Here is a 22515-nt window from a genome sequence, read left to right on the forward strand (position 1 = left end):
GCCTGCGCGGGGCGGCCGGGCGGCGCACTGCGCCTGCGCGAGGGGCGGCCGCGGGGGGTTGTGGGATACTGCGGCCCGGGCAGGCTGGTGAGGCGAGCGGCGGCGGGCGCGCGGCGGGCCGGAGAACGGGCCGGGCCGGGGCTCGCGGGCAGCTCGGCCGGGCCTGCACTGCCCCTAACGCGCTCTCCACCCTCCCCCGATGTGTTTGCAGCAGCGGAGCGGGCGGCAGCGCGATGGCTTCCAGCAGCGGCACCGACGTGATCCAGGTCACCAACGTCTCCCCCAGCGCCAGCTCCGAGCAGATGCGGACGCTCTTTGGCTTCCTGGGAAAGATCGAGGAGCTGCGGCTCTTTCCCCCCGAGTGAGTGCCGCCGCGCCGCCCCCGCCAGCCCGCGGCCCGCCTCCCGCCGCCGCGAGGCCTGCTAGGCCGCGGCCCGCCCGCAGCCTCTCAGGGACCCCCTTCCTTTCCTTCCTTTTCCTTCCTGAGGCGGCGACGTTGCTGCTGTCCCGCATGGCACAGAGCCGCAGTGCCTACCGGCCATCCGATCTCAAAGCAAAAAGAGACACTTTTTTTTTATTTCTTCCTGACTATTTTCCAAGCCCCCTTGGCTCTCAGTGTGCCCGGGGGAGCTGCTCAAAGCTGCTTAGATAACTGCTTTGTCTGCCCACGGGAAAAAGGATATTTGGTGTCACCCATTGCACGTGAGAGTCCGTTTGGCGACTGCACTTTATTCCCTACTGGGCTGCTTGTGCTGTCTGCCTGCTCTCCAGAGTTGTTGGCAGGTCTTGGAAAGTTAGCGTTCAAAATAACCTGAACATGTGTGGTCCSTACAAGGACTTCTCAATGAAATGGGAACTTAATAGCTGATGTGTAAATAATACATTTGTATGTGTCTGTGAGTGTCAGCTAGGAATTCACATTGATTTTGGCTGTGTTACTTTGATTTGTTTTATCAAGGAGCTGCAGATCAATAGAGGCTTATGGTCATATGTTAAGTTTTTGCATATATACCAGGAAAAAAGCTTTTTTTTTTTTTTTTTTATGATTGATGAGTTAACATTAGAATATGATTTTGTTTGTTTTTTTTCTAGTTACTTATTATAGGTAAAACCATTGAGATCTTTTCATTTTAGAAAAAAGAGCTATGAGAACCTCCTCTTTTCATTGTTCATTTTTCCTTGGTCAGTTGCACAACTGGCATGAATTATTAAGGAAATTTTTGTCTCCTGCTACTTGGTTATGTGCACAAACTCAGTAAAATCAGAAAACAGTATTTCTGATGTTCTTGCAGTTTCTTATTTTGGGCTGCCCATTAGCAATTTCTTGTTGAAATTAAGTGTAAAATAAAGTGGAATGTACATGGAACTGGAACTTAAGGGCTAGTACCTGACAGRAGTAGTTTTGTTATGAATATCTGGGGTAACTGTACTTAGATAGCAAAACTATTAATGGTCAGCAACCAACAAAGTGAACCACCCTTAAAGATATGTATTTTATTTGATTCATTGCTTCCTACTTCATTTTCCCCATTTTTAAGGTAGATAATTACACGTAAATTTTCTTTCTGAAACCTTGTRCTGTTTTTGATATATATTAACTAATGTGTTAAGAGATCACTTTTGTGTTTTCTAAATGAACTGTGGCGGGGAGAGGGCAAGCAAACAACTTTGCAACTCTCATTTTACCACACTTGGTGTGGTATGATCTTAATTTAACTCCGTTGCACAAAGCTATTGTGAAGTATTGGCTCTGTAGGGCTGCACTGTACAGCTGATGGACCTACCTTGATATTTGCATTGGAGAAAGGCCTGTGATTGTTTTTTTATTTGTTTGCTTTTTTTTTTTTTTTTTTTTNTTTTTTTTTTTTTTTTTTTGGTAGAGTTTGGATGAAAGAAGACAGATAGTTTCCTGTTGTTTCCAGAGTTGTATCTTTGTACTTGTAATGTTTAATGTTGGCCATTAAGGCAAGCTTCCCGCTTTGTGTTGGGGCAGAAGTTTGTGCTTCTGCAGAAGTGATAGGGCCTTGTATTTGCCTGCTTGCTTCTGCTTCCTTTGTTCTGACACTGGCATTCATGTGAGTTCAGCTGGGTCCCTTCCTTGGGATAGACAAATAGTAGCTGCCCCATGACTGCCCTCCACAAGGGCTGTGCATTGAATGAGGACAATACAACATAAACAACCTCAGAAAAGCAGGTTTCAATATCTCAAATAGGTCAACTACATTTTCTTCAGATCCCTACATGAAAGAGGATGACACATTCTGTAGGGATATTGTGACAGTATTTACAAAAAAACCCATAACACTACTGTAATTAGAACTATATAGAAAAACTATCAAGCACATTAAGACAAAATGGGAAATACAGTGTAGCTTAAATAGGTCATGTACAGAACATTAATAAAATATTGAATAGCTGCTGAAATGAAAAATATAATTTATTCCCATTGCAAAATATGGATCTGGTGGAAACACAGCATGCAATTACTTAAAACTKCATATGCAGTTTAAGTAGAATAAAGGTGGTGCAGCTGAAATTGAAGTGGCACTTTCTGAGGCCGGTAGGGTCCCTATCTTAGGGACATTTAGTGCCATTTCCTTTGTGGTGATGTCCCAAGACTACCAGAGCTCTGGCTGCTTTAGATGCACCACGGCCTCTGTGGAGGTGCATGATACCTGATGGCAGCAGAGGGCAGCAGTTTGCTGTGTCTGACCGTTTCACAGGTGCTTAAATTTAGAGATGTTTTGGAGTGTATGGTTTCATTTCACCATGGAGAAGAGTGTATTTTCTAAGACGGACAGTTTCCCAYTCTCTCCACTTGTCCGTCTCCATATCCCAGTTTGTTTATTGTGCCATTGCTGTTTGTTACCATGTGAGTTTTGGGTTTTTATTTTTTGGGTGTGTGTGTGTGTATCTCAGCTTCATATTACATGTATTTAATTCACAACCATTTATAACTTCCTGCGTTTTCTTTTTCCCTCCATTCTTCAGCTCTAAATTCAATCTGAGTCACTTTCTGCCAACTCCATTGCCCAGTTCTTGCCTCTGTAGCTTCATCCTCCATGGCTGGCAAAAATGAGAAGTGGAGGGAATGGATTCTGAGAATTGTAAAAAATAAAATATTGTATAAGCTGATTGTATTTATATTTCAGCATATTCTGTTCAGTATATGAAAGCTGAACCTTTATGACAGTTTTAGAACTTGTCTGTATTTGAGTGCAGATGTTTTTTGATTTTTCAGAACACAGCTGAAGTTCAGAACACAGCTGAACACTGACAGACTAGAATTTACATAAAAACTGAAGTTTCTACCTAAAACTTGGAAATGAAGGAACTTACAAAAGGACTGTTTCTAGAATGTAATAGGGCAACTGGTGTTTATCTGATCGTATTCTTAGAAATGAAGATCCATTCATCCATTCATGAACACAAAATTTTACCCAGAAAAAAAGCATGGATATGGGAAAAATTCGATCAGCGAAGTTAAAGTTTGATAAAATCAGGAACTTATTTCATAATAAGAATATTTTTATATGTTGGGTGACTTTATAATTGGCAAGATCTTTTTACCTTCTCTGCAATGACGGCAGATTGAACATTATACAAAGATTCTGTTGAATATAATATTTGGTTGCAGTTAGCACTGATTGACCTCCCCCCTCCCTCATGCAACTGAGCAAAGTGATATTAAAGAGCATGTGTCACACAGCCTGCTGTTAACTCTAGCCTGGTTTGTTTGTTTATTTATCAAACATCAAAAGTCTTATTTAATTGTTAGAGCTATCTATTTCAAAATACATATCTTAACGTTTTAAGATACAGGCTACAAAATGAGGAGACTTTGGTGAAAGAAGCCTAGAGATCGAGAGCTGTGAGGGTTGGATTGCCCTCACATACATTGATTTTTGCTCAGTTACAGCTTGAATTTAGGAGAGATTGGAAATACAGTTCTAAAATACATAAGGCTATACCCCATGAAATAGTTTATTTTAAGCCTCCATAGGTTTGGCCATTTGTCATTACTGTTCTGTATGTAGTGATACTTAAATGTTTTATGATGCGTATGTATGAATGGAATATGCTCCATTACATATTCCTATGCTGCCACAGCCATTTGAATCTTAAATTCGAAAAGATTGTGCTATGCTTATCAGTAAGTTGCTTAATCTTTATATRTATGTATATACATATAAAATTTAATCAGAATGCCATTCACAAATACTGTAACTCCTTGATTTCCATCCCTCCTTTTTTATTTACTGTGAATTTTGTTAAACATTATCTGCCAGTGCTTCTTATTGTTCAACCAGAAGAGTAAGAAAATGCAGTGTTTTGAAAAGCTGCTGTGTGTTTAATAGATGTAGAAAATTGAAACAATTATCTCATTTGTATCTCGGTGAGATTCCCCAGAATATAACCTTCTTCTCTGTTAGATCTGCAAGATGTTGAATGGAGCAAGTGTTTCTGGTTTTAACAGTTTTTAAACTTCGCTTATGCTGGCTCCGAATCGTAATATCCAACTAAATAAAAAGTATATTAAAATGTAGTCTGATGTTTATTTAGGAGAATTCTTGTGTTTACTTAACTTGCATGTTGGGCTGCTGTGGTTAAGGTTAGGTAGTGTTGAGTATGTGCACAAACACAATAGATAATAGACATCTTGCTGACTGGTGTGAAAGACTCTCTCCTTTATGCTGAATTGTGACAACCCGAGAAGAAAAAATCTTCTCGGAACTAGGAGGCGTTTTGAGTATCTAGTCTTGTAATTGTTTCTGCATATCCAGTGGAAAAGGTACCCATTGCCGCTTCAAATTAGACAATGTTTTTCAAGGGTAGCTTTCTAGACTAGCTTATACCTCATTATTTGAGGGCACATCTGAACAGCACAAATAACTAGGTCTTGCTTAGGCAGTAGGATGTTCAGGACTCATTGCTACTTTTAGTGCTTGCCAGCCTACAGTTCTTCCCTTTTGCTGTAGGAAGTAGACATTTATATTCTGTAAAAATGCTCAAAACACTCGCATTCTCTTTTGGGATTTTCAGTGTGTAGAATTTTTACATAGCTCTGCTGACAGATACTTAACTTGAGCTGTGGAGTTCATATGAACTTATCTTGCTTGTGAAGAAGTTTCCATTTACTCATTGTTTAGAAACCTTTAACCAATTAGTGAGATTGAAACTGTGTGCTGTCTACATGAGATTCTTGAATTTGGGCAGGGGGATTAGTTCTGTTTCTACTGGATGATAAGCGCACAGTAAGCAGTGTGCTTCTGCTCCAAATGAACTTGACTAGTTATATTTGTGTGAGGGTCTGACTAGGAAAAGAAGCACAGTGAAGTATGGCTTAAGATTTTGTGTGAAATGGTATTTTTTTTCCCATGAAATTCTAAAATCAATAAAATCATTGTGATCTTTTAGTCAYTACCCTCTTAATTTCATAATCCATCTTTAAAAAAAAAAAAGAATTGGTGCCTAAAGCAGACAATGTAAAATTGCTGCTTTTATGAACTTACTTGGTATATATGATAGGTTATTCTTTGTATTTYTCTGCAGAATTTTCATTGCCTCCTTCCCTTTCCATAGTGAGGACATGCAAAATAATTTGCACTTTTGTGACTGGTCATATATATTATAGCTAATAAAATTTAGAATTCATCCTCCGTTATAAATGAGGTAATAAAACTATTACTGTGACTTTTTTTCAGGAAAGTGGCTTCATTCATTGTAATTCTGTAACTATGGTCATGAAAACTGATGTTTGATAGTAAAATTGAAGTCATATTCTTACGTAAAGAAGTACACCATTGTCAAATATGACTTCCTAGTTCATTGAAAAGGGAGAGACAGTAAAAGTTTGAAAATAAGTTTGAAAATGATGAACTTGCTTCCATCTAATTACTTTTTTTTCTGTCTTTTCTAGTGATTCTCCTTTGCCTGTTTCTTCACGTGTCTGTTTTGTTAAGTTCCATGATCCTGACTCGGCAGTTGTGGCCCAGCATCTGACAAACACTGTATTCGTTGACAGAGCGTTGATAGTCGTACCATATGCTGAAGGTTTGTGCATTGTTTAATGGCCTATGAAGCCACCGGGTGGTGGCGTTTTATTCCAATATAGTTCATTAGAGTGAGGCTTAGGAAAATATAAAACATACGAGATACCAACATTTTAAAACCCTTGGTATATTGCCATTGGCATGTGGATTAAATATTTTTTTATTTAGTGACACTTAATGAAAGTGGAAAGTTAACCTTTTGCTGTTCTTATGCGTCTTAAGTTTAGAATATTATTACTTTAGAGAGAATTATTAGCAAATTGTGCTGTTTATTAACTTTAAGACATTCTTCTAAACAGACTTATCCAACAGGTGAATATTTTAAAGAATTTTTGCCTTAATAATTGATTATTTGCTATTTGCACATATGCCTAAATATCTTAATGAGAGTTGTTTCTCTCTCTAAGAGTACATGGGAGAATAGTTTGACTTTTTTTTTGAGATGTGCTGCCACTTCATTTAGTTAAGAACTTCCCTAAAAAAGCACTCACTCTCATTGTGAACTTCAGTATACCAAGGGTTTGGATAATTGTGGTTTAATTTCCAAGTGAAATTTTCCAAGAGGTGCCAAATGGGCACTGGTATTAGTTTTTATTCCAAGTTTTCTTGTTCAGCCTTGCTATATTTTATAGAATTTCACTAAATAATAAACTCTTCTCTCTGTTATTTGTGTGTGTGATTTTTGTAGTGGAGAAGGCAAATGCAAAGCCCTTCCAGATGACTGAAAAACAGTGGGTCCTCTGCAGCTACAGGGGATTCTAGACATTAACTAAAGGCCAGCAAGCACTCAAGTCCCCAAGTGTTTTCCTGGTGTAACCACTTGTTAACTACATTCTCTCTTCTTCTTTTTATTTTTACATTTTAGGGTGTTACAGTAATTTGAAGGGCAATGAGCAGGGTTTTTGGAACTTACCTTAAAAACAATCTGCTGAGAAGACAACACTTCTTACAGAAGTCTTATTAAACTCTTCTAGACTTGCTTTATAAGTAATTTGTTTCCACTGTTCTATTTCTTGGTTTACTTCTGAAAACATAKTTTTTTCTAAGTCATTTGAATAAGACCTCTGCAGATAAGTCATACTATATGAATTAAACTGGTATACGGTCTTTGTTCAGACCTTTTAGTAAGATATTGTAATGCTGTAGGCTCTCCTTTGGGGCCTTGGGAGCTGTCATAGATTCGTATTCCTCAAATTGATAAGATGTGAAATCTTAGTTCACTTAAAGAATCCAGGGTTAGTGATTGAGACACGGTACTTTGTTGAGAGTACAGACAACGTTCCAAAATTGTAATTACTGCTTCCGCTTTCACTAGTTTAGTGAAATATAGCATAGTTGAAAGGCCTCTTGTCCTAATCTTTGCATTAAAGTGTGCTATCCTAACAGTCCATCTGAGTTAGTGCTGAAATATTCTCCAAGGCCCACATGTAAGAATGCTAGAGTATACCTTTGATAAGAATAAAGCAATTTTCTGTTTGTCAGTCTGATTTTGTCTGTTGTGCTTGATGGTGGATAAATCTGGCACACAGAGAAACTGGACCAGTAGTTTCGGTTCAGAACATGTAAAGTTAAAAGTTTATTAAATATAATAAAGTAGTACATTCTATTGGGCCTGTTTAAATCAAGGAATTCCTCATGGGCTGTTCCTTGTGGTGTTCTGGTGTTAAGAATGCTGGTATTTTTGGCATAATGATGCGGCATACCACAGCAGATACGTTTTGCCAATGAAATTATGCCTCCTGGTTTTGTAATATTMTCTGCTTTTGTCCATGACCTGGAGGATAGTTTCTCCTCCAAATATGTATTGCCAGGGTCCCAATTCAACAAGTTACTTAAGCACGATACAGCAAGATTCTTAAAACTGTAATGAAATTGCTCATGTGCTTACAGCCAGGCATTTGCTTAACTACTGTGCTGAACTGGGCCCTTTTATCTTTTCTTTTGTATTGTGATAATTCTGTTTCAATATTGCCTGTTGCTAAAGTATATGTTTATTATTTGTTTAGTGCAGTATTTATCCCCTATATCACAAGCGTACTCCAGTTTTAGCATACACAGACATTTTGATGTTGGCTGTTGCTTTGTGTTATAGAACTATGCACAAAGTCTACGGTAAGGTTTAGTATTAATTGTAACTTTTCACTGTGATATTCCTAGATTTGGAAGGAACTCTAATCTTAAAGATGGCTGGGGAGGGGGAGGTATTTAGGTTCTTTGGTTAATGTTTGTTTCTTTTTGTCTGTTTCTTTTTCTTTCATTTCTACACATTCATGCAGTATTTCATGGTTCTAACAAAGCAGCAGTAAAAAAAACTCTTGACGCATGAAAATTAACTGGTGAGGGGCCTCATTGCTTTTTTAAAGTTGTAGTTTATTTCTAAATTTTTTTTTTAAAATAGAGGATCAGATGCATGATTTTTTTTAATGGATGCAGATCTTCTGTGAGGTGTCTCAAGATAAGTCTGAGGATTTGTATTTAGATGCCAGAAATGTTGTAGTTACACTAATTTGAAATGTCTAGATATACTTTATAAATATCCTCTGAGACATAATTTTGCATGCAAAATTACCCCATAATCTCTGTAGGTATGTTAATTTATTGATGCATTAATGCCCTTTATCTAAATGACCTTTTTCCCCCCCTCTCCCTCCATAACTTTTGGTATCTAAATTGATGACAGCTCAATGACACAAGCAAGATAACAGTGCTGTGTATTATACATTTGTTTATATTATCGGCACTTCTCAGTATAGGTGGAAGGAACCATTACCTTTATTTAACAGTGGTTTTTCTTTTTTGTTGTTGTGTTTTACAGTTCTTTTCCCTGGTTCAGCCTGAACTATATACCAGGCCCTGCTGAAAATACCACCCAACAGTTTTCTTCTGCAGCTTATCCAGTTTCTCTTAAGTGCCCTGTACATATTGTATGTTTTATGATGAGATGCAGTTTCTTAATATGTATTACAGAAACACTACTGGTATTTGCAAATATATAGTAAATTTGTTTTATTGAACTCTCATTTTGGGGGCTTGGGCACATTAACAAATTAATCCATCTGTATAGGGCTTTTGCTGTTGGATAGATTTAAAAATACCTACATAAGTACTTGTTTCACAGTAGGACCCTTAAAATTGTACATGCAGAACAGGCAGTAAAGTAAGACACTTGTCTTAGTTGGCTGCAAGATCTGGGGCCAGAAGTTTCTCCTGAAATGGCAGTAAATAGCAGCATTCTTGGTTCAGTAAGCATGGCACATGTTGGAACGTATGCATTTTACTGCACAGGTAAGGAATGTGCCACAGTATACTGTCTGTATGCACCCATGCACCCACAGACACACATATACAGCGTGTATTTGAAGATCTGCAGAGACTTTCATTTTTATTTGACAAGTCAGCAAAAGCCCTACGCTTGATTCAACAAAGAGTATTTCCATACCTTCTCTTAATTTTTGCAAAATTTATATGGTAGGTGTAAAAGAAAACATAGTGAACTGTACCATATTATTAACCCCTAAATCAAACTTTTTTTGTCTTGTGTATCTTGATTTTTCTGTGTGCTTTATAGTGAAGCAGCCGACACGAGTCGTTGTTCATAAAACAGCTTTTGAAAGTTGAGAGCACACCCCCGGAGAACCGACTGTGCTTGCTTACGTTTGGTTCATGACTTAAAAATCGAGTACAGGTGATGAAATCTTGGCAGTGTTAACAAAAAAGTAGTGTGTATTGTGCTATTTTTTTGCTCTAGAAACTTAACCATTTGTAGAGAAAAAGGAACAGTCAAATTTTCACACATTGAAGTTTCATTCTGACAAAAAAATTTAATGATAAATATTAATAGACAACAAGCTTTGTATTTTAGCCAACATAAGTACTTTCAACAAACTCAGGTGGTGTATCAGGGAGACATTTTCTGGGTGTATTTGTGTTTTTTCTGCCTTTAAGATAGAATGCATTCTAAYGCGTGGCTGTTTCTCTGCAGGAGTTATTCCTGATGAGACTAAGGCTTTGTCTCTCTTGGCACCAGCTAATGCTGTGGCAGGTCTGCTGCCTGGAGGTGGACTCCTGCCTACTCCCAACCCACTCTCTCAGGTAGGCTCTCTGGTTGGACCACAATGAGGGAAGCTGTTCATGTCTCCTGTTAGACTCTGATTTGCTTTGTTTTTTGTTGTTGTTTTCAGGATAAATAGCTTGATATATTAATGCTGGCTAAGGAAATGTTTTAGTTGCTGGATTGTACGGTTACAGACATATGGTCCTGAAACACGATGATACAGGCRTGATTTTTGGTGTAATGGCAATAAATTGCAAAATGGAATCCGTTTCCCTAATATAACATTTCTGTTATCTTACAGCCCCAGTGTTTTATCTCTCATATTCCTCTCTTTTTCTACCGGAAACTTTCATCCAGATGCAAGGAGTACCAGAGATCTCAGAGGCTGGGAGATCCAGCAGAGGCTGTGGAGAGATACCCACCATTAATATTGCAGCTGTGTGGGGAAAAAATTGCAGCTCGTATTGAGTCTTTCTCTGAATACACAAGAATCCATATGAAGATGTTAGAATAACTCGGTGTGGAAAAAGTTTCARTCAAGATACATCATTATCAGAGAACAGATAATCTGAGCAAAAGGGGCAAATCAGTAAGAATTAGGCTCAGTATTCATGCTGCTCTCAGAWCCACTTCATTTTGTGCTTAGCACCTCTTTGTATTGCTTCTGTTATGTTTTCATATCACATGAAAATATGTATTTGCTATTGAATCATCTAGAAGCTCGCTTAAATTTCACTTATTTGGGAAAAAAATAGAAATTTCAGGAAAATGATGGAAAAAAACACGCACTTTTTTCAAAAAAGAAAGTGCGATTATAAATTCTTGGAAATGGCTGTTGAACCAATTTAATTTTAGATCCGTCAGTCTGAATTCAGCCCACTCGCAACCTGTTTAATTCTAGAATTTAACACGTCTGCTTTATGTGATTGTATAGAAAATTGTACTGGATGGTGGTTTTCAAGGGTATGTCAAAAGCCTGAAATGCATCTCTTTATTAAAATGAGATGGGCATCTAACTCATTCAGAATTTTTTAGAATTTTAATTTCTGTTAATGGAATCAGTATGTGGGGATGTGACTTTTTCTTTGAGGTTGCAGGGAGGAGGCCTGTAAGGTTTCAAGAGAAAGAAGGTGAGTCAACTGAAGAGTTCATCGCTGCCTGCGAGCAGAAGCTCCTGCTCCCGAGTTCTCAGCCACGTTGCTTCTGCCTCTTGCTGTTTGCTGCTGTGCAGCTCATCAGATCTTTTTGTGAACCGGTGTGTTAGTTTGGTGCAGGCAGCACAAAAATGTTTTCTGATGGCTCAGTGGGTTGAGCTGTTAGCAAGTGGGTCCCACAACTGCCAGTGCAACTAGAAAGGAGGCTGTGAGAGTTGAGGAAGTCAGAGCAAGACCTTCTGATGAAACATTAAGCAATTATATCAACATATGTGCTTATAAAATCTTATGTTTTGTTACCAAATTTGCATTGGTCATCTCACTTGAATGGCCTGAAAATGAAGTTCTCTTAGGAGGCTTCTAGATGAAAATTTCTTGAGGAATTCTGACTTATGCTATCATGGTTATTTATTCTCCTAGTAGCTTTTTGAATCACTGGCCAGCTTCAATCAAATTTGAGAGATATGCAGTAATGTAATGATTTACTGCCGTTTAACAGGAAATACATTAATTGCAAATCCTAAATTGACTTAGATGTGAGGTGATTGACTCAGAAATTTATAATGAATATTCATTGTAACTCATTTATTGTAACGCAGAATTCCATTTTAAACAATTTCTGGAATTTTTTAGCTTTTTTTTTTTCTCATCTTTTGGGATGCTGAGGAAGAAGAATTTTATGTTAGAGTATTTGTAGAAAAGAAACTTTCATATACTGCGTCTTGAAATACCTGGTAAATGAAAGCTGAAGTACATGTATTGATTTTATTATAATGTTTATTTGGCAGCCTATATAAAACCCAGTACAGATTTCTCCATATGTAATGCCTAGGAATCTTATACTAATAGCCTTTTATCAATTAAGTAAGACTTTATCTAATAGTTACGTTTGTGTGTTACAGATCGGTGCTGTTCCTTTAGCTGCTTTAGGAGCTCCTGCTCTTGATCCTGCTCTGGCTGCTCTTGGGCTTCCTGGAGCAAACTTAAACTCTCAGGTATGTAATACAGTTTCAGTTTTTTCCTTATTGTCCTTAGCAGACATATAGAATGACTAGTTTTCATGATTCCTTTTGTTTTCACAGATATATCTAATCACAGGCTAACAACCTGGAACTTAGATTCTTGCATTTGTACAATAGTTAGAAAATGTCACTTTACTAAATGCTTGGCTCAGCAAAATTTGGATAGGCTGCTGGCTGCTGGCTCTTTAAACTTCTTCCAGTTGTTGTATAATGCAACATTTGTGTTTCAGTACAGCAGGTTCATACAAGACCTTTTTTTAAAAAAAATTGAATAGTCCTTTTCAATTATATCTGTTCTGCAACTGCTAATAATTTAATGCAATTTTAGGAAATCCTTCACTTGGCATTCTTTCTGTGTATGTCAGGTGTTACAGCAGAAGTAATTACGATAATGAGATGACAAATGGGAAAAATATTAATTACATATTAGCAGAATGTAATTGTGATAGGGTAATACGATAGTTTCTTTGTCCATTTGATTGCAGTACTACTTCTGCCTTCGTTTAGCTCAGGAAATGGCTGCCTCTGTTAGAACCAAAATTACAGGGCAGAAAGCATTAGGCTTGTTTATATATCATTGGTCTAACAGGTTATAATGTTATAATGGTTATAATGTCTGGATTTTCCTAAGCACTGCAAAATGTGTTTTTAATAAGATTCTTGAAAGAATTTGCTTGTTGTTCATAGTTCGACATGCTTCCCGTGGGCAGACAGCTTTTCTAATATCCTTTGTATTTTCTTAAAGATAGAGAAATTGTCTGTAAATAACAGAAACTTGGCAGGGTTTCTTTTGAAGTGCTTTGATTCTGCCTGGGAAAGGATCGCTTTTTGGCTTCCTTGGAAGAAAAATGCTTACATACTGAAACTTAGGGGTAAGACCTAGTTAGCATCTCCAAAATTGTAAGGGAATGATAGACAATTTCACCTATAACTGGTTGGATTTTTTATTAGCAAGCACTTGTTTTGCTTTTAGCCAGAGCTTAGAATACATTCACGAAGATAATAATCTTTAGGATGCTCTGGAAAATCCTCCAACATGGTTTTAATTTCTTTTTTCCTTTCCCTCACAGTCTCTTGCAGCAGATCAACTACTAAAACTCATGAGCACAGTGGACCCAAAGTAAGCTTCAATATTTACAAATACTTGTATGGCAATGCACTTGATCTTGGGAATGAAACCTTTTGTGACTTAGTATAAGTCTTTTGGCCTGCGTGGTCTAGTTAAAATTGCAGAAAAACAGTGCTGCTGGGTTGCTGAACTAAGTTTTTTTTTTTTTTTTTTTTTACATCAGTATGGCTGTTTTAAAAAAAAACATAAAAACGTTTTGTGATCTAACTTCATTTTTAATAGTATTACAGGCAAGCCAGAACAATGAATTTTAAGTTGACTTTTTTATAATTAAGAAATGCTCAACGGAATGAAAAAASTTCCCAAAAATAATGTATTGGAGTAGCATCAGTCAGGGCTGTATTAGGTATAGCTGGTCTGATTGAAAGCCAGTTTGTAGGACATAGAACTTCTGTACTTGAAAATTCATCCTTGTTTACAGGCTTCTCAGTAGGGCTTATAAAAATGGAAACTAACCTTCTACATGGTAATATTGTTTCCTAGGGTGTTGCTTTTTTCAGTGATGAGAGTTAAAATTGTGTTTTACAAAAAATGTATTGGAAAGTGTCATTAGAAATGTATCTGGGCAAGGTGATCTAAAGGCAATCTTGCTATTTACATTTTACTGCATTTCTAATATGTTAGTATCTTGTTCTGCTGATTCCAACACGGATATTGCATCATAGACTTATAACTCTTACCTAAGTGGTGCCAAAATGCAGATAGAGGCACTGACTCAGATGAGCTGTTTTGGGGGGACTGCACATTGACAGTGTAGGCTTGTATTCCTTGAATTAAGCAATGCTGAATTTCTAAAATACTCCTCCTGTTCACCAGGTTGAACCATGTGGCTGCGGGCCTTGTTTCACCGAGCCTGAAATCAGATACCTCCAGTAAAGAGATAGAAGAAGCTATGAAAAGAGTACGAGAAGCACAGTCATTAATTTCTGCTGCTATAGAGCCAGGTAATTGGAACTCACAGAATACCTCATTCCAGTCAAGGTGCTGTGTGGATACAGTATTCCACTGAAAGTTAGCTGTCTGCAAAGTGTTGGTTTTATGCTTTCCCATTCTGTAATTGCTTAATTTAATTGCTTAATTTAGACTTGATGAGCAGACARTTGTCCTGTATTGTGAATGTATATGTGTCCTGCAGAATGAAATAGGGAGTGAATCATCTGGGTCTTTCTGTTGTTCCTCCACCCTATCTCAGTGCAAGCACCCCAAATAGACTCAATTGAGGAGGGTGCAATGCTTGAGCCTCCCCGCGTTGGAAACAGCAAGTGACCTCATCACTTGGCACCCAGTAGCATTTGTTCCTGATAGGGATTTCCCTTCTTTTACTTCTTAGGGTGTGCAAGTTGGTAAGCAATTTCTGTAATTTCATAGACTTCTACTGCAGAGTGAGATGCAGCACCTCATCAAAAGTGTCAGATGAACTAAATCCAAGTACACATGTACCCAGAACATGGAAAATGTASTTTTCCTGCTTTTTGATCATTTGAGGAAAGAATAGATCTTCTCTTATTAACTCTGACTCAGAGGAAAAACTCTGTAGTTTTACTTCTTTTGTGTAATATGTATACAGCTTCTACATATGTCACATATGTCTCTTGTCATCTGATCACTGTGTGCCTCATCGTTTRAGGAAAAAAGGCTTAATTTCTAATGTCTAAATACCCCCTAGTTTTTTTAATCTTCTTTGTCTATAGCGTGAAACCCAAGTTATTTTTCTGTGTAGAATGTTCCTAAAACAACATTTGTTTTTCTACTGTGCTWTTCTTTCTTTTAAACTCTAGACAAGAAAGATGAGAAACGAAGGCATTCAAGGTCAAGATCACRCTCTAGGAGGAGGAGGACACCTTCTTCGTCTAGGCACAGGTAGCTGCTTGTTTGGCTTTAAAAGCATTTGCCTAGAACAGTTCCTGCAGAATTCGCTCTTGGAGGTTATATTGCCCTCATGCAGACTGACGTGAAACACAGATCTTTTGGAGAAAGCTACGGCTCTGATTTTTGGTAACTAGTGTGAGATGAAGGCCTAGGCCTGTGTTTTTTTAATAAAACAATTTGGGTGGTCTCACAAGATTTAACTATGATAGCAAGAACTCAGGAATTGTGTGAACGGGACACCCACCAAGATGGCTTCCTTACCGGCAGTGTTTCTTCTCTGATTTTAAACAATATAACAAAGAGACAGCCCTAACAGAAGCCCTAAATCCTGTTAATGTCCAAGCTATCTTAGTCTGTCCATTTTACAATTGTTTCTTAAACCTTTTTTTTTCCTTTTTTTCAGATAGTAATTTAAATTTTTTTCTAAAAACAAAACCAAAACAAAATTAATATGAGCTGCTGTTTTTTTTTCCCTGGTGTTTGCAGCAAATTCTGCCATGTACAAGTGTTTTGGAAAGTGTTTTCCAGGCATTTCCAGATTTTGTTTCAGTTAGACACCAGGTCTGTTCAGGTATCCTGGCTAAAGATCTCAGGAGTGGCCTAGCCAAACAGCTCCAGTTAAGACAGTGCATCCCAATGGTCTGTGCATGGCACAGATGCTTCAGATTTTTGCCTTACAACTGTGTTATTGGTAGACGGTCAAGAAGCAGATCAAGGAGACGGTCCCATTCAAAGTCAAGAAGCAGAAGGCGATCTAAAAGTCCAAGGCGAAGAAGATCTCACTCTAGAGAGAGAAGCAGAAGATCTAGGAGCACATCCAAAAACAGGTAATTGCTTCTGTAAATTTATAACGTTTATTAGAAATTMAGTTTTAGATTTTGGTATTTTATTTTAAAAAATCTAGGTGAAAATGAACTAGTGATTCTTAAAATCTCTTGTAACATCTTTATAGCAAGACTTAGAATATTTAACCTTTTAAATGTGCACTTTTAGTCAACTAATCACATGTAACTTGATTTTCTTGTGTGTTGATAGATTCAGTACTTAGATAACTGTTGCCTTTTAGATCAATACCAAGTTCCAAGTTCTAGGAAAAAAAAATATATAGGCTATCCAACGCAATTGTCTTTATTCTTATCTAGTAAGAGTAGTAGTATTATCTGAACTGTGTGAGAATGAATTGAATTTAAAATTTGTATTTCACTAAAAGAGATAAGAAGAAGGAAGAGAAAGAAAAGAAACGCTCTAAAACTCCTCCCAAAAGCTACAGCACAACTAGACGATCTAGAAGCACAAGCAGGTACAGTAACTGAAAAATAATTTTCTCCGTCTGCATTTCCAGCATGTTTAAGCCACTTTAAAGAGATGCTTTAATGTAAARACTGTTGCTGTATTTAATAGGATAATAATCATGTTGTGGTTATGTTGGGTTGTGCACATGTCACTTATGATGCACGTGTCTATAAGATGCTTCTTATGTTTCCTTTGTACTTTAATTTTCTGGAGGTATTATTTATCAAAAAGCGCATGATGCTTAGAGGTCTAATTTATAGGATAAGCCAAACACATGCATAAGATGTAAGTTTCTTTTTAGAATTGCTTCCAGAATTGTTTTGTGATAGTAACAGGTACAAACTGTCTTTTTTTGTGTTGCGGGTGAAGTAAGAGTGTCTCTAGTAAGGTCAAGCTGGCAAGTCCCTGGTGAAGGGTGAATAGGAAAGACCTTGCTCTGCTGCCTGGCAGCTGCCTTGGCTTTGCAGTACTGCTAATAGTAAAGGCTGGTTTTCAGTTACATGTATATTTGCTAGCCRTTGAGCTGTGCTAGTTTTGGAGCAGCATTTGGAGCCCAACAAGCTTTGGTCTCTCTTTCCTGCAGAGAAAGACGACGCAGAAGAAGCAGGAGTGGAACACGGTCACCCAAAAAACCCAGGTCTCCTAAAAGAAAACTCTCCCGGTCCCCATCTCCAAGAAGGTCAGGGTGCTAATGAGCCTTTTTCCTAACAACAAGAAAAGGAAAAGCGGGAGGGGGGGCATCTGGCGGAAAATTTCTTTACGTACATGAAGTAGAGCAAAGATTGTTGTGGAGTCACTCTGAAGGTTGGTGGGTTAGTCTTGTCCCGAGTACCTCGCCCAAACGTTGATGTGTTGAAAGAAAGAATGGATCTCTCCTGCCTGCCCCCCTGCTTGAAGCTAATGAAAATCAGATTAAAAAACTTTAATGCCCAGACCTCTGAATGTGATGTGTTCCGGGGACACAGTGAGAGATTCCCAGTTTGCAACCTGCTGGCTCCGTGGAATTATCCATCAACTGACTGCTTAATAAGTTGGTTAAATAATGTCTCATCCAAAATGTGCCATTTGGGATGGTTCTTAGTAAAAGAGTGCAGTTTTGCTATTCTTAACTGCAGCATCTCTTCAGCTTAACTTGGAGGTGATGGTGAATCAGTCAGGAGCTAAGAAGCAGGGCTGGTTGGCCATTCTTAGGCACATCTTATTTGCACATGGTTGTTTCTCCCTGTAGACTTTTAAGGAACTTTGGGCGAGTTTGGACATGTTTTTTGTTCTAGTCATATAATGGTGTAATTGTCTTTCATTCTTGAACATATTGTATCCTTGCAGACATAAAAAAGAGAAGAAGAAGGATAAGGACAAAGAGAGAAGTAGAGATGAAAGGGAACGGTCAACAAGCAAGAAAAAAAAGAGCAAAGACAAAGAGAAGGATCGAGAAAGAAAATCTGAGAGTGATAAAGATGTGAAAGTATGTTTAAAAATCTGTTTAATTTAGTGCTTTTAATAAAGCGTTAAYCTTAAATCCGCAAGGGCTTTGAAAGCAAGTTTTACTCTCTTTTATCTCGGCAAAGCAGGTCACAAGGGACTACGATGAAGAAGAGCAAGGATACGACAGCGAGAAAGAGAAAAAGGAAGAAAAGAAAACGGCAGATTCTTCCTCCCCTAAAGCAAAGGAGTCTGCAGTTGATAAAGGCAGTGGAGATTCAGCAAGGGAGTCCAAAGTAAATGGGGATGATCATCACGAAGAGGACATGGATATGAGTGACTAAATTTGGCCTTTGCAGTGAACACGGCTGCAGATGTGCATCAGTGTCATTCCTGTGTGATTCTTTTATGCTGTACTTGTTAATCCTAAATCTCGATGTATACAGCTCGAAGCTATAAATGGTTTGTAAAGCTCCGGATACTAACATCAAAAGCTTTATAGAAGGGTAACCATCCTTGTTACAGCCGAAAGGGATTGCATAGCCAAGCCATTTTTACTCACTTGGTGATGCTTCAAGCAAAAGTAAAAAGCTGCATGCATCTACAGCAGGCATGGACTGTTTGTTGTATGATCTCCTTTAGTAAATCAGCTCACTTACGATAGTGTTTCTAGAATTTGATTCATTGCAGTAATAGAGCAGTATAGGGAATGCACTGACTGCATGTTGATTGTGGCAGAAACATCCTAAATGTTCTAAAATCCTACAACGTACGACAGATCTACTTCCAGGTCTTAAGTGTGACTACGCAAAAATTGACAGTACATTGGAAAATAAGCGTTCTGATATAGGGGGGTGTTTGTTTGTTTTAAGCCATGTGGCTGCTTTTTTCTTTTTTTTTTTTTGTGGGTTTTGTTTAGCTTTGACAAATTAAAATGCACTAACCTTTCTGAGGGCTTCTTTACGCTGTCAGTTCAAATCCATCTCAGGCAACAAGGAGCAGCAAGTCAGGATCGTGTAATGTTTCTTTTGGGGGGGCAGGGGGAGGCCTTGGAAATATCTGCTTGACCAGTGCCCAGTGATTAAAGGTTGATTTGTGCAGTTTTCATAATCCAGATTGTTTTATTTGTTAATTCAGACATTGCAAAAGGGTAGTGCATTTTAAAATTGACCTTTGTATGCTTTTAAAAGCAAGTCTACTTGATAATGTACTTTTTACTTGATCTCAAGTTGTATAAACTAATAAATTTGTGTTTACTGTCACTGCAGTAGTAATCTTATGCACACAGTGATTCCATGTTATATGCAGCGTAGGTAGGCAAGCTGTTCCTTAGTTCCCAAAGTTACACAGCTTTTACTTTTGTGCAGGTAAAGAGACAAAAGTAGGCTCCAGTCTGTGCCATGTTGATGTACAGTTTCTGAAATTGTTTTACAAAACTTTGATAATAAAACCCTTAAACTTATACTCATGTTCCTATAAAACTGTACTGGTATTTATTTACATGATTGAATGTATAAAACTTTACCTCATTCATTTAGAAATTTTACCTCACTCATTATATTTTTCCTCATCTACCTATTTCAGCAACCCTTAATTGCATCTCTTTGGAAACTGCCAGTGCAGGGACGGGACTGCTAAGCCGGTCCTTTTAGCTGGGTTAAGTATGTTGTACTAATGAAAGATTTATGTTACTTTATTTGTGAATGAAGGGAACAGGCTTAAATAGGAATATAAAGGTATTATGAATCAAGTACTTTTTTAAAGAGATATGTATTTGTAAAAAAAAATGTATTTTCATTGAAATATATTTCTTTAACCTTTTATCTTTAGAATGATAATAGAAGACTACTAGAAACAGGAGGCAGCAAGTGCTTTGTGCATGTAAAATAGGTYGTTAAGGACAGGCACCACAACGGTATTGGTTTGCATTAGTTGAGATGAARCTCTAACTGGTGGCTGTAGCTGAATCGGGTAAGTCAAATCACCTTCTTAAAACTGTCCTTTTGACACAGACGAAGTGGAACTTGCCACTCACTTATGCAGTGTCATTTTTAGAATTTGTAGAGCTGAACTTTTTACCAACTGTTCTGAGTATTTTGTCAGTCCCCAAGGTGTATGTGATGCAGCCAGCTCTCCTAGCCTTTTATTTCTAATAGAGATAGGTCTCATAAGACTGAGAGACACAGACAAGGTGCATGATGTCTTCATAGATGTGCCTTTGTTGTCATCAAGCTGTTTATATGTGAAGTTATAARAACCTCCAACAATTTATAGTAATAAAGTAAAGCTCCTTGATCTTTAGCTCTTGTTGTTGTGGAAGTCATTAAAACACTGTAATGAAGGACCAAGTCAGTGTCTCACCTCTCTATTGAGCTGCAGAGGGTAAATTCCACCTGCCTCAGATAATTGCAACCTTAATTAAGCTATGCAGGTTGTAGCTTACTGTGGGAACCAGCAAGACTTGTAGTTGGTGTTCGTGATGGAGCGCGTTGCTGACCGAGATCAGGAGCGTGCTGCGGGTAGGCACCAAGCCCCCCTGTCCCTCAGCTGCTGCGTTGCCACGTTTGAGGCGGCAGCGCAGGGTGAGCGACGGGCCTGGATGAAGCGGCAGGCGGTGAAACTCGAGCTCCCAGAGAGAGGGCGCAGGAGGGAGCTGCCCACCGCTGACAGCAGCACCGGCCCTGAAGGGGAAGCTGGTGCGCGCTGCCTCTGCCTTCCTCCTCGCAGTGCCAGAGCCGCAGCAGCCCTTGGCAGGGAGCGTGGGCTGAGGCTCAGCCGCTAACGGGGAGCTGCAGGGAGGGGGCCGCACTTGTTCCTACCCCTGTCACTATGGGGCGAGGGTGGCAGCTCCCTGTGGCCGCAGCACGGACCTGGCCCCGGCCCTCAGGCTTCCTTCACTGGCTGCGGCTCCCCCAGCGCCAAGGCCTGCGAGGGGCCGGACACCCCCCCGCCTCACCACCCAGCCCAAATCACTCTGAGAAGGAAAAATAAACCTTTTCAGAGCTCGCCGGGTTCTGCCKAAACTGTTGCTCTTGTAACAGTATCTCTTAGGAGAAGTAAGAGTAGTTGGCTTATTTAAAGGAATGCACTTCTGCAGGGGAATTAAGTGGGGAGATTAACATAAGYGTTTTCAATTATTTATAAGATAGCAAAGAAAATTTAACTCAGTAAGAAGGGCAGAAGGAGATCTTCTGTCTCTAAGCTTGGCTAATTTTGGCACGCATAACACCAGGTATATTCTGGAACTTAGTGTTCAGTTTTTCTCCAACATAGCCTTGCCTTTCCCTACTAGATGAACCAAAACAATTTGTCAGACTTTGCCACCTAACAAGGAGCAGGGCTATCCTGAGAATTCTGACCCAGAAAATGCCCTTGCTGAATAGCGTGAATTTGCCGTCTAAACTCCAAGTAATTCCTTGAACAGGCCCAGCCACCATGTGCTTATTCTGCAGAGTTCAGCTGAACCTGTCAGGGTTGAGCAGTTCCAGAATCAAACAGCACATTTTGGTCTTTATTCTAACAAATGACGTAACCTAAAAAAATACTAGTAGTGAAGGTAAGTTAAAAACATGGACCACACAAATAGTAAAATGCAAGAAAGTGACATTGTTTCCATGATAATTACAAACTGTAAGGAAAATAAAGGTGAAACTGCAGCATTACAGGAAATTTGTTAATACAGATTAAATAATGCAGTTATCCTTGCATGAATTAAAAATCAAGAACAAGTACATTTAAAAAATGACAATTGCTTTGAATGTCAACTCAACATGGTGGGTTTCCAGCACAAATATATCCAGAATTCTTTGTAACAAATCATTTCAATACATAAATCGATAATTGCAGTAAAGTGAGTACAGTGACTGGAACAGCAGCTCCTTAAAAGGAAAAAGAAAATGCATTCCCTTTGCCACAAATTAAAGCAATATTTTGGAAGACCAGTAAAACAGTTTGGTTAAGAAACAATCCTAGGAATTCATTTGCAACAATTTCATATTCAGCTTACCAAAGCTAATGGCTGCCTTTTAGTACTTGCTCATTAGGTCACAGCCAYCAGAAAAAAAAGGAAAGGAAACCAAATAAAATGCACAAAGCAGCAGCCCCGAGTTCTGCAGTTCTGCACGGGGCTGCCTCTCGCGCAGCGCTCCCGCCCCCGGGAGCTTCTCCCCCTGCTTCCTGCTCCTGCTCTCGCCTTCCCCGGTGCCCCTGGCCTGCGGCAGCGCCAGGCGCCGACCCGCAGCCGTGCGGCCACGGAGCGCGGCAGAGCGCGCGGGGCTGGCGCGCGGAGGAGGCCGCCTCGGAGCGGGCGCTGCGGATACGCACCCACATGTGGGACACCGAATCCCTTCTCAACGCTAACACGAGGTAAGGGAGAAAACAAAACTCAATCCTGCTAGAAAATAGAAGTTTCAAATGATAACAGGAGACTGGAAGTGGTAACGCACACCGGAGCCCCCAGCACAGCTGTGGACCCRGGCTGCGCCTCTACTAAAGCACTTCACCCCTTTACAGCGCAGGC

General features: G+C 39.0%; 1 protein-coding gene across 9 annotated transcripts; it reads left to right on the forward strand.

Moving 5' to 3' along the window:
• The first annotated feature begins 217 nt into the window (after positions 1-217).
• SRSF11 (serine and arginine rich splicing factor 11) lies at positions 218-19448 on the forward strand. 9 transcript variants are annotated; one of them, XM_026037156.1, is made up of 12 exons: positions 218-361; positions 5921-6054; positions 10036-10145; positions 12164-12256; positions 13354-13403; positions 14229-14356; positions 15191-15272; positions 15977-16108; positions 16492-16581; positions 17158-17253; positions 17901-18039; positions 18143-19448. In XM_026037156.1, the coding sequence occupies exons 1-12, from the start codon at positions 234-236 to the stop codon at positions 18338-18340; spliced, it is 1380 nt and encodes a 459-aa protein (XP_025892941.1). In that variant the 5' UTR covers positions 218-233; the 3' UTR covers positions 18341-19448. The 9 variants fall into 9 exon arrangements, with proteins under 9 accessions (XP_025892941.1, XP_025892942.1, XP_025892950.1 ...); XM_026037157.1 differs by having other exon boundaries at positions 18146-19448; XM_026037165.1 differs by lacking the exon at positions 218-361 and adding an exon at positions 9622-9738 and having other exon boundaries at positions 5989-8977.
• Positions 19449-22515: the final 3067 nt, after the last annotated feature.

Source organism: Nothoprocta perdicaria, unplaced genomic scaffold (genome assembly GCF_003342845.1).
Source record: "Nothoprocta perdicaria isolate Ctin4 unplaced genomic scaffold, notPer1 scaffold_191, whole genome shotgun sequence".
NCBI classification, from domain to species: Eukaryota; Metazoa; Chordata; class Aves; order Tinamiformes; family Tinamidae; genus Nothoprocta; species Nothoprocta perdicaria.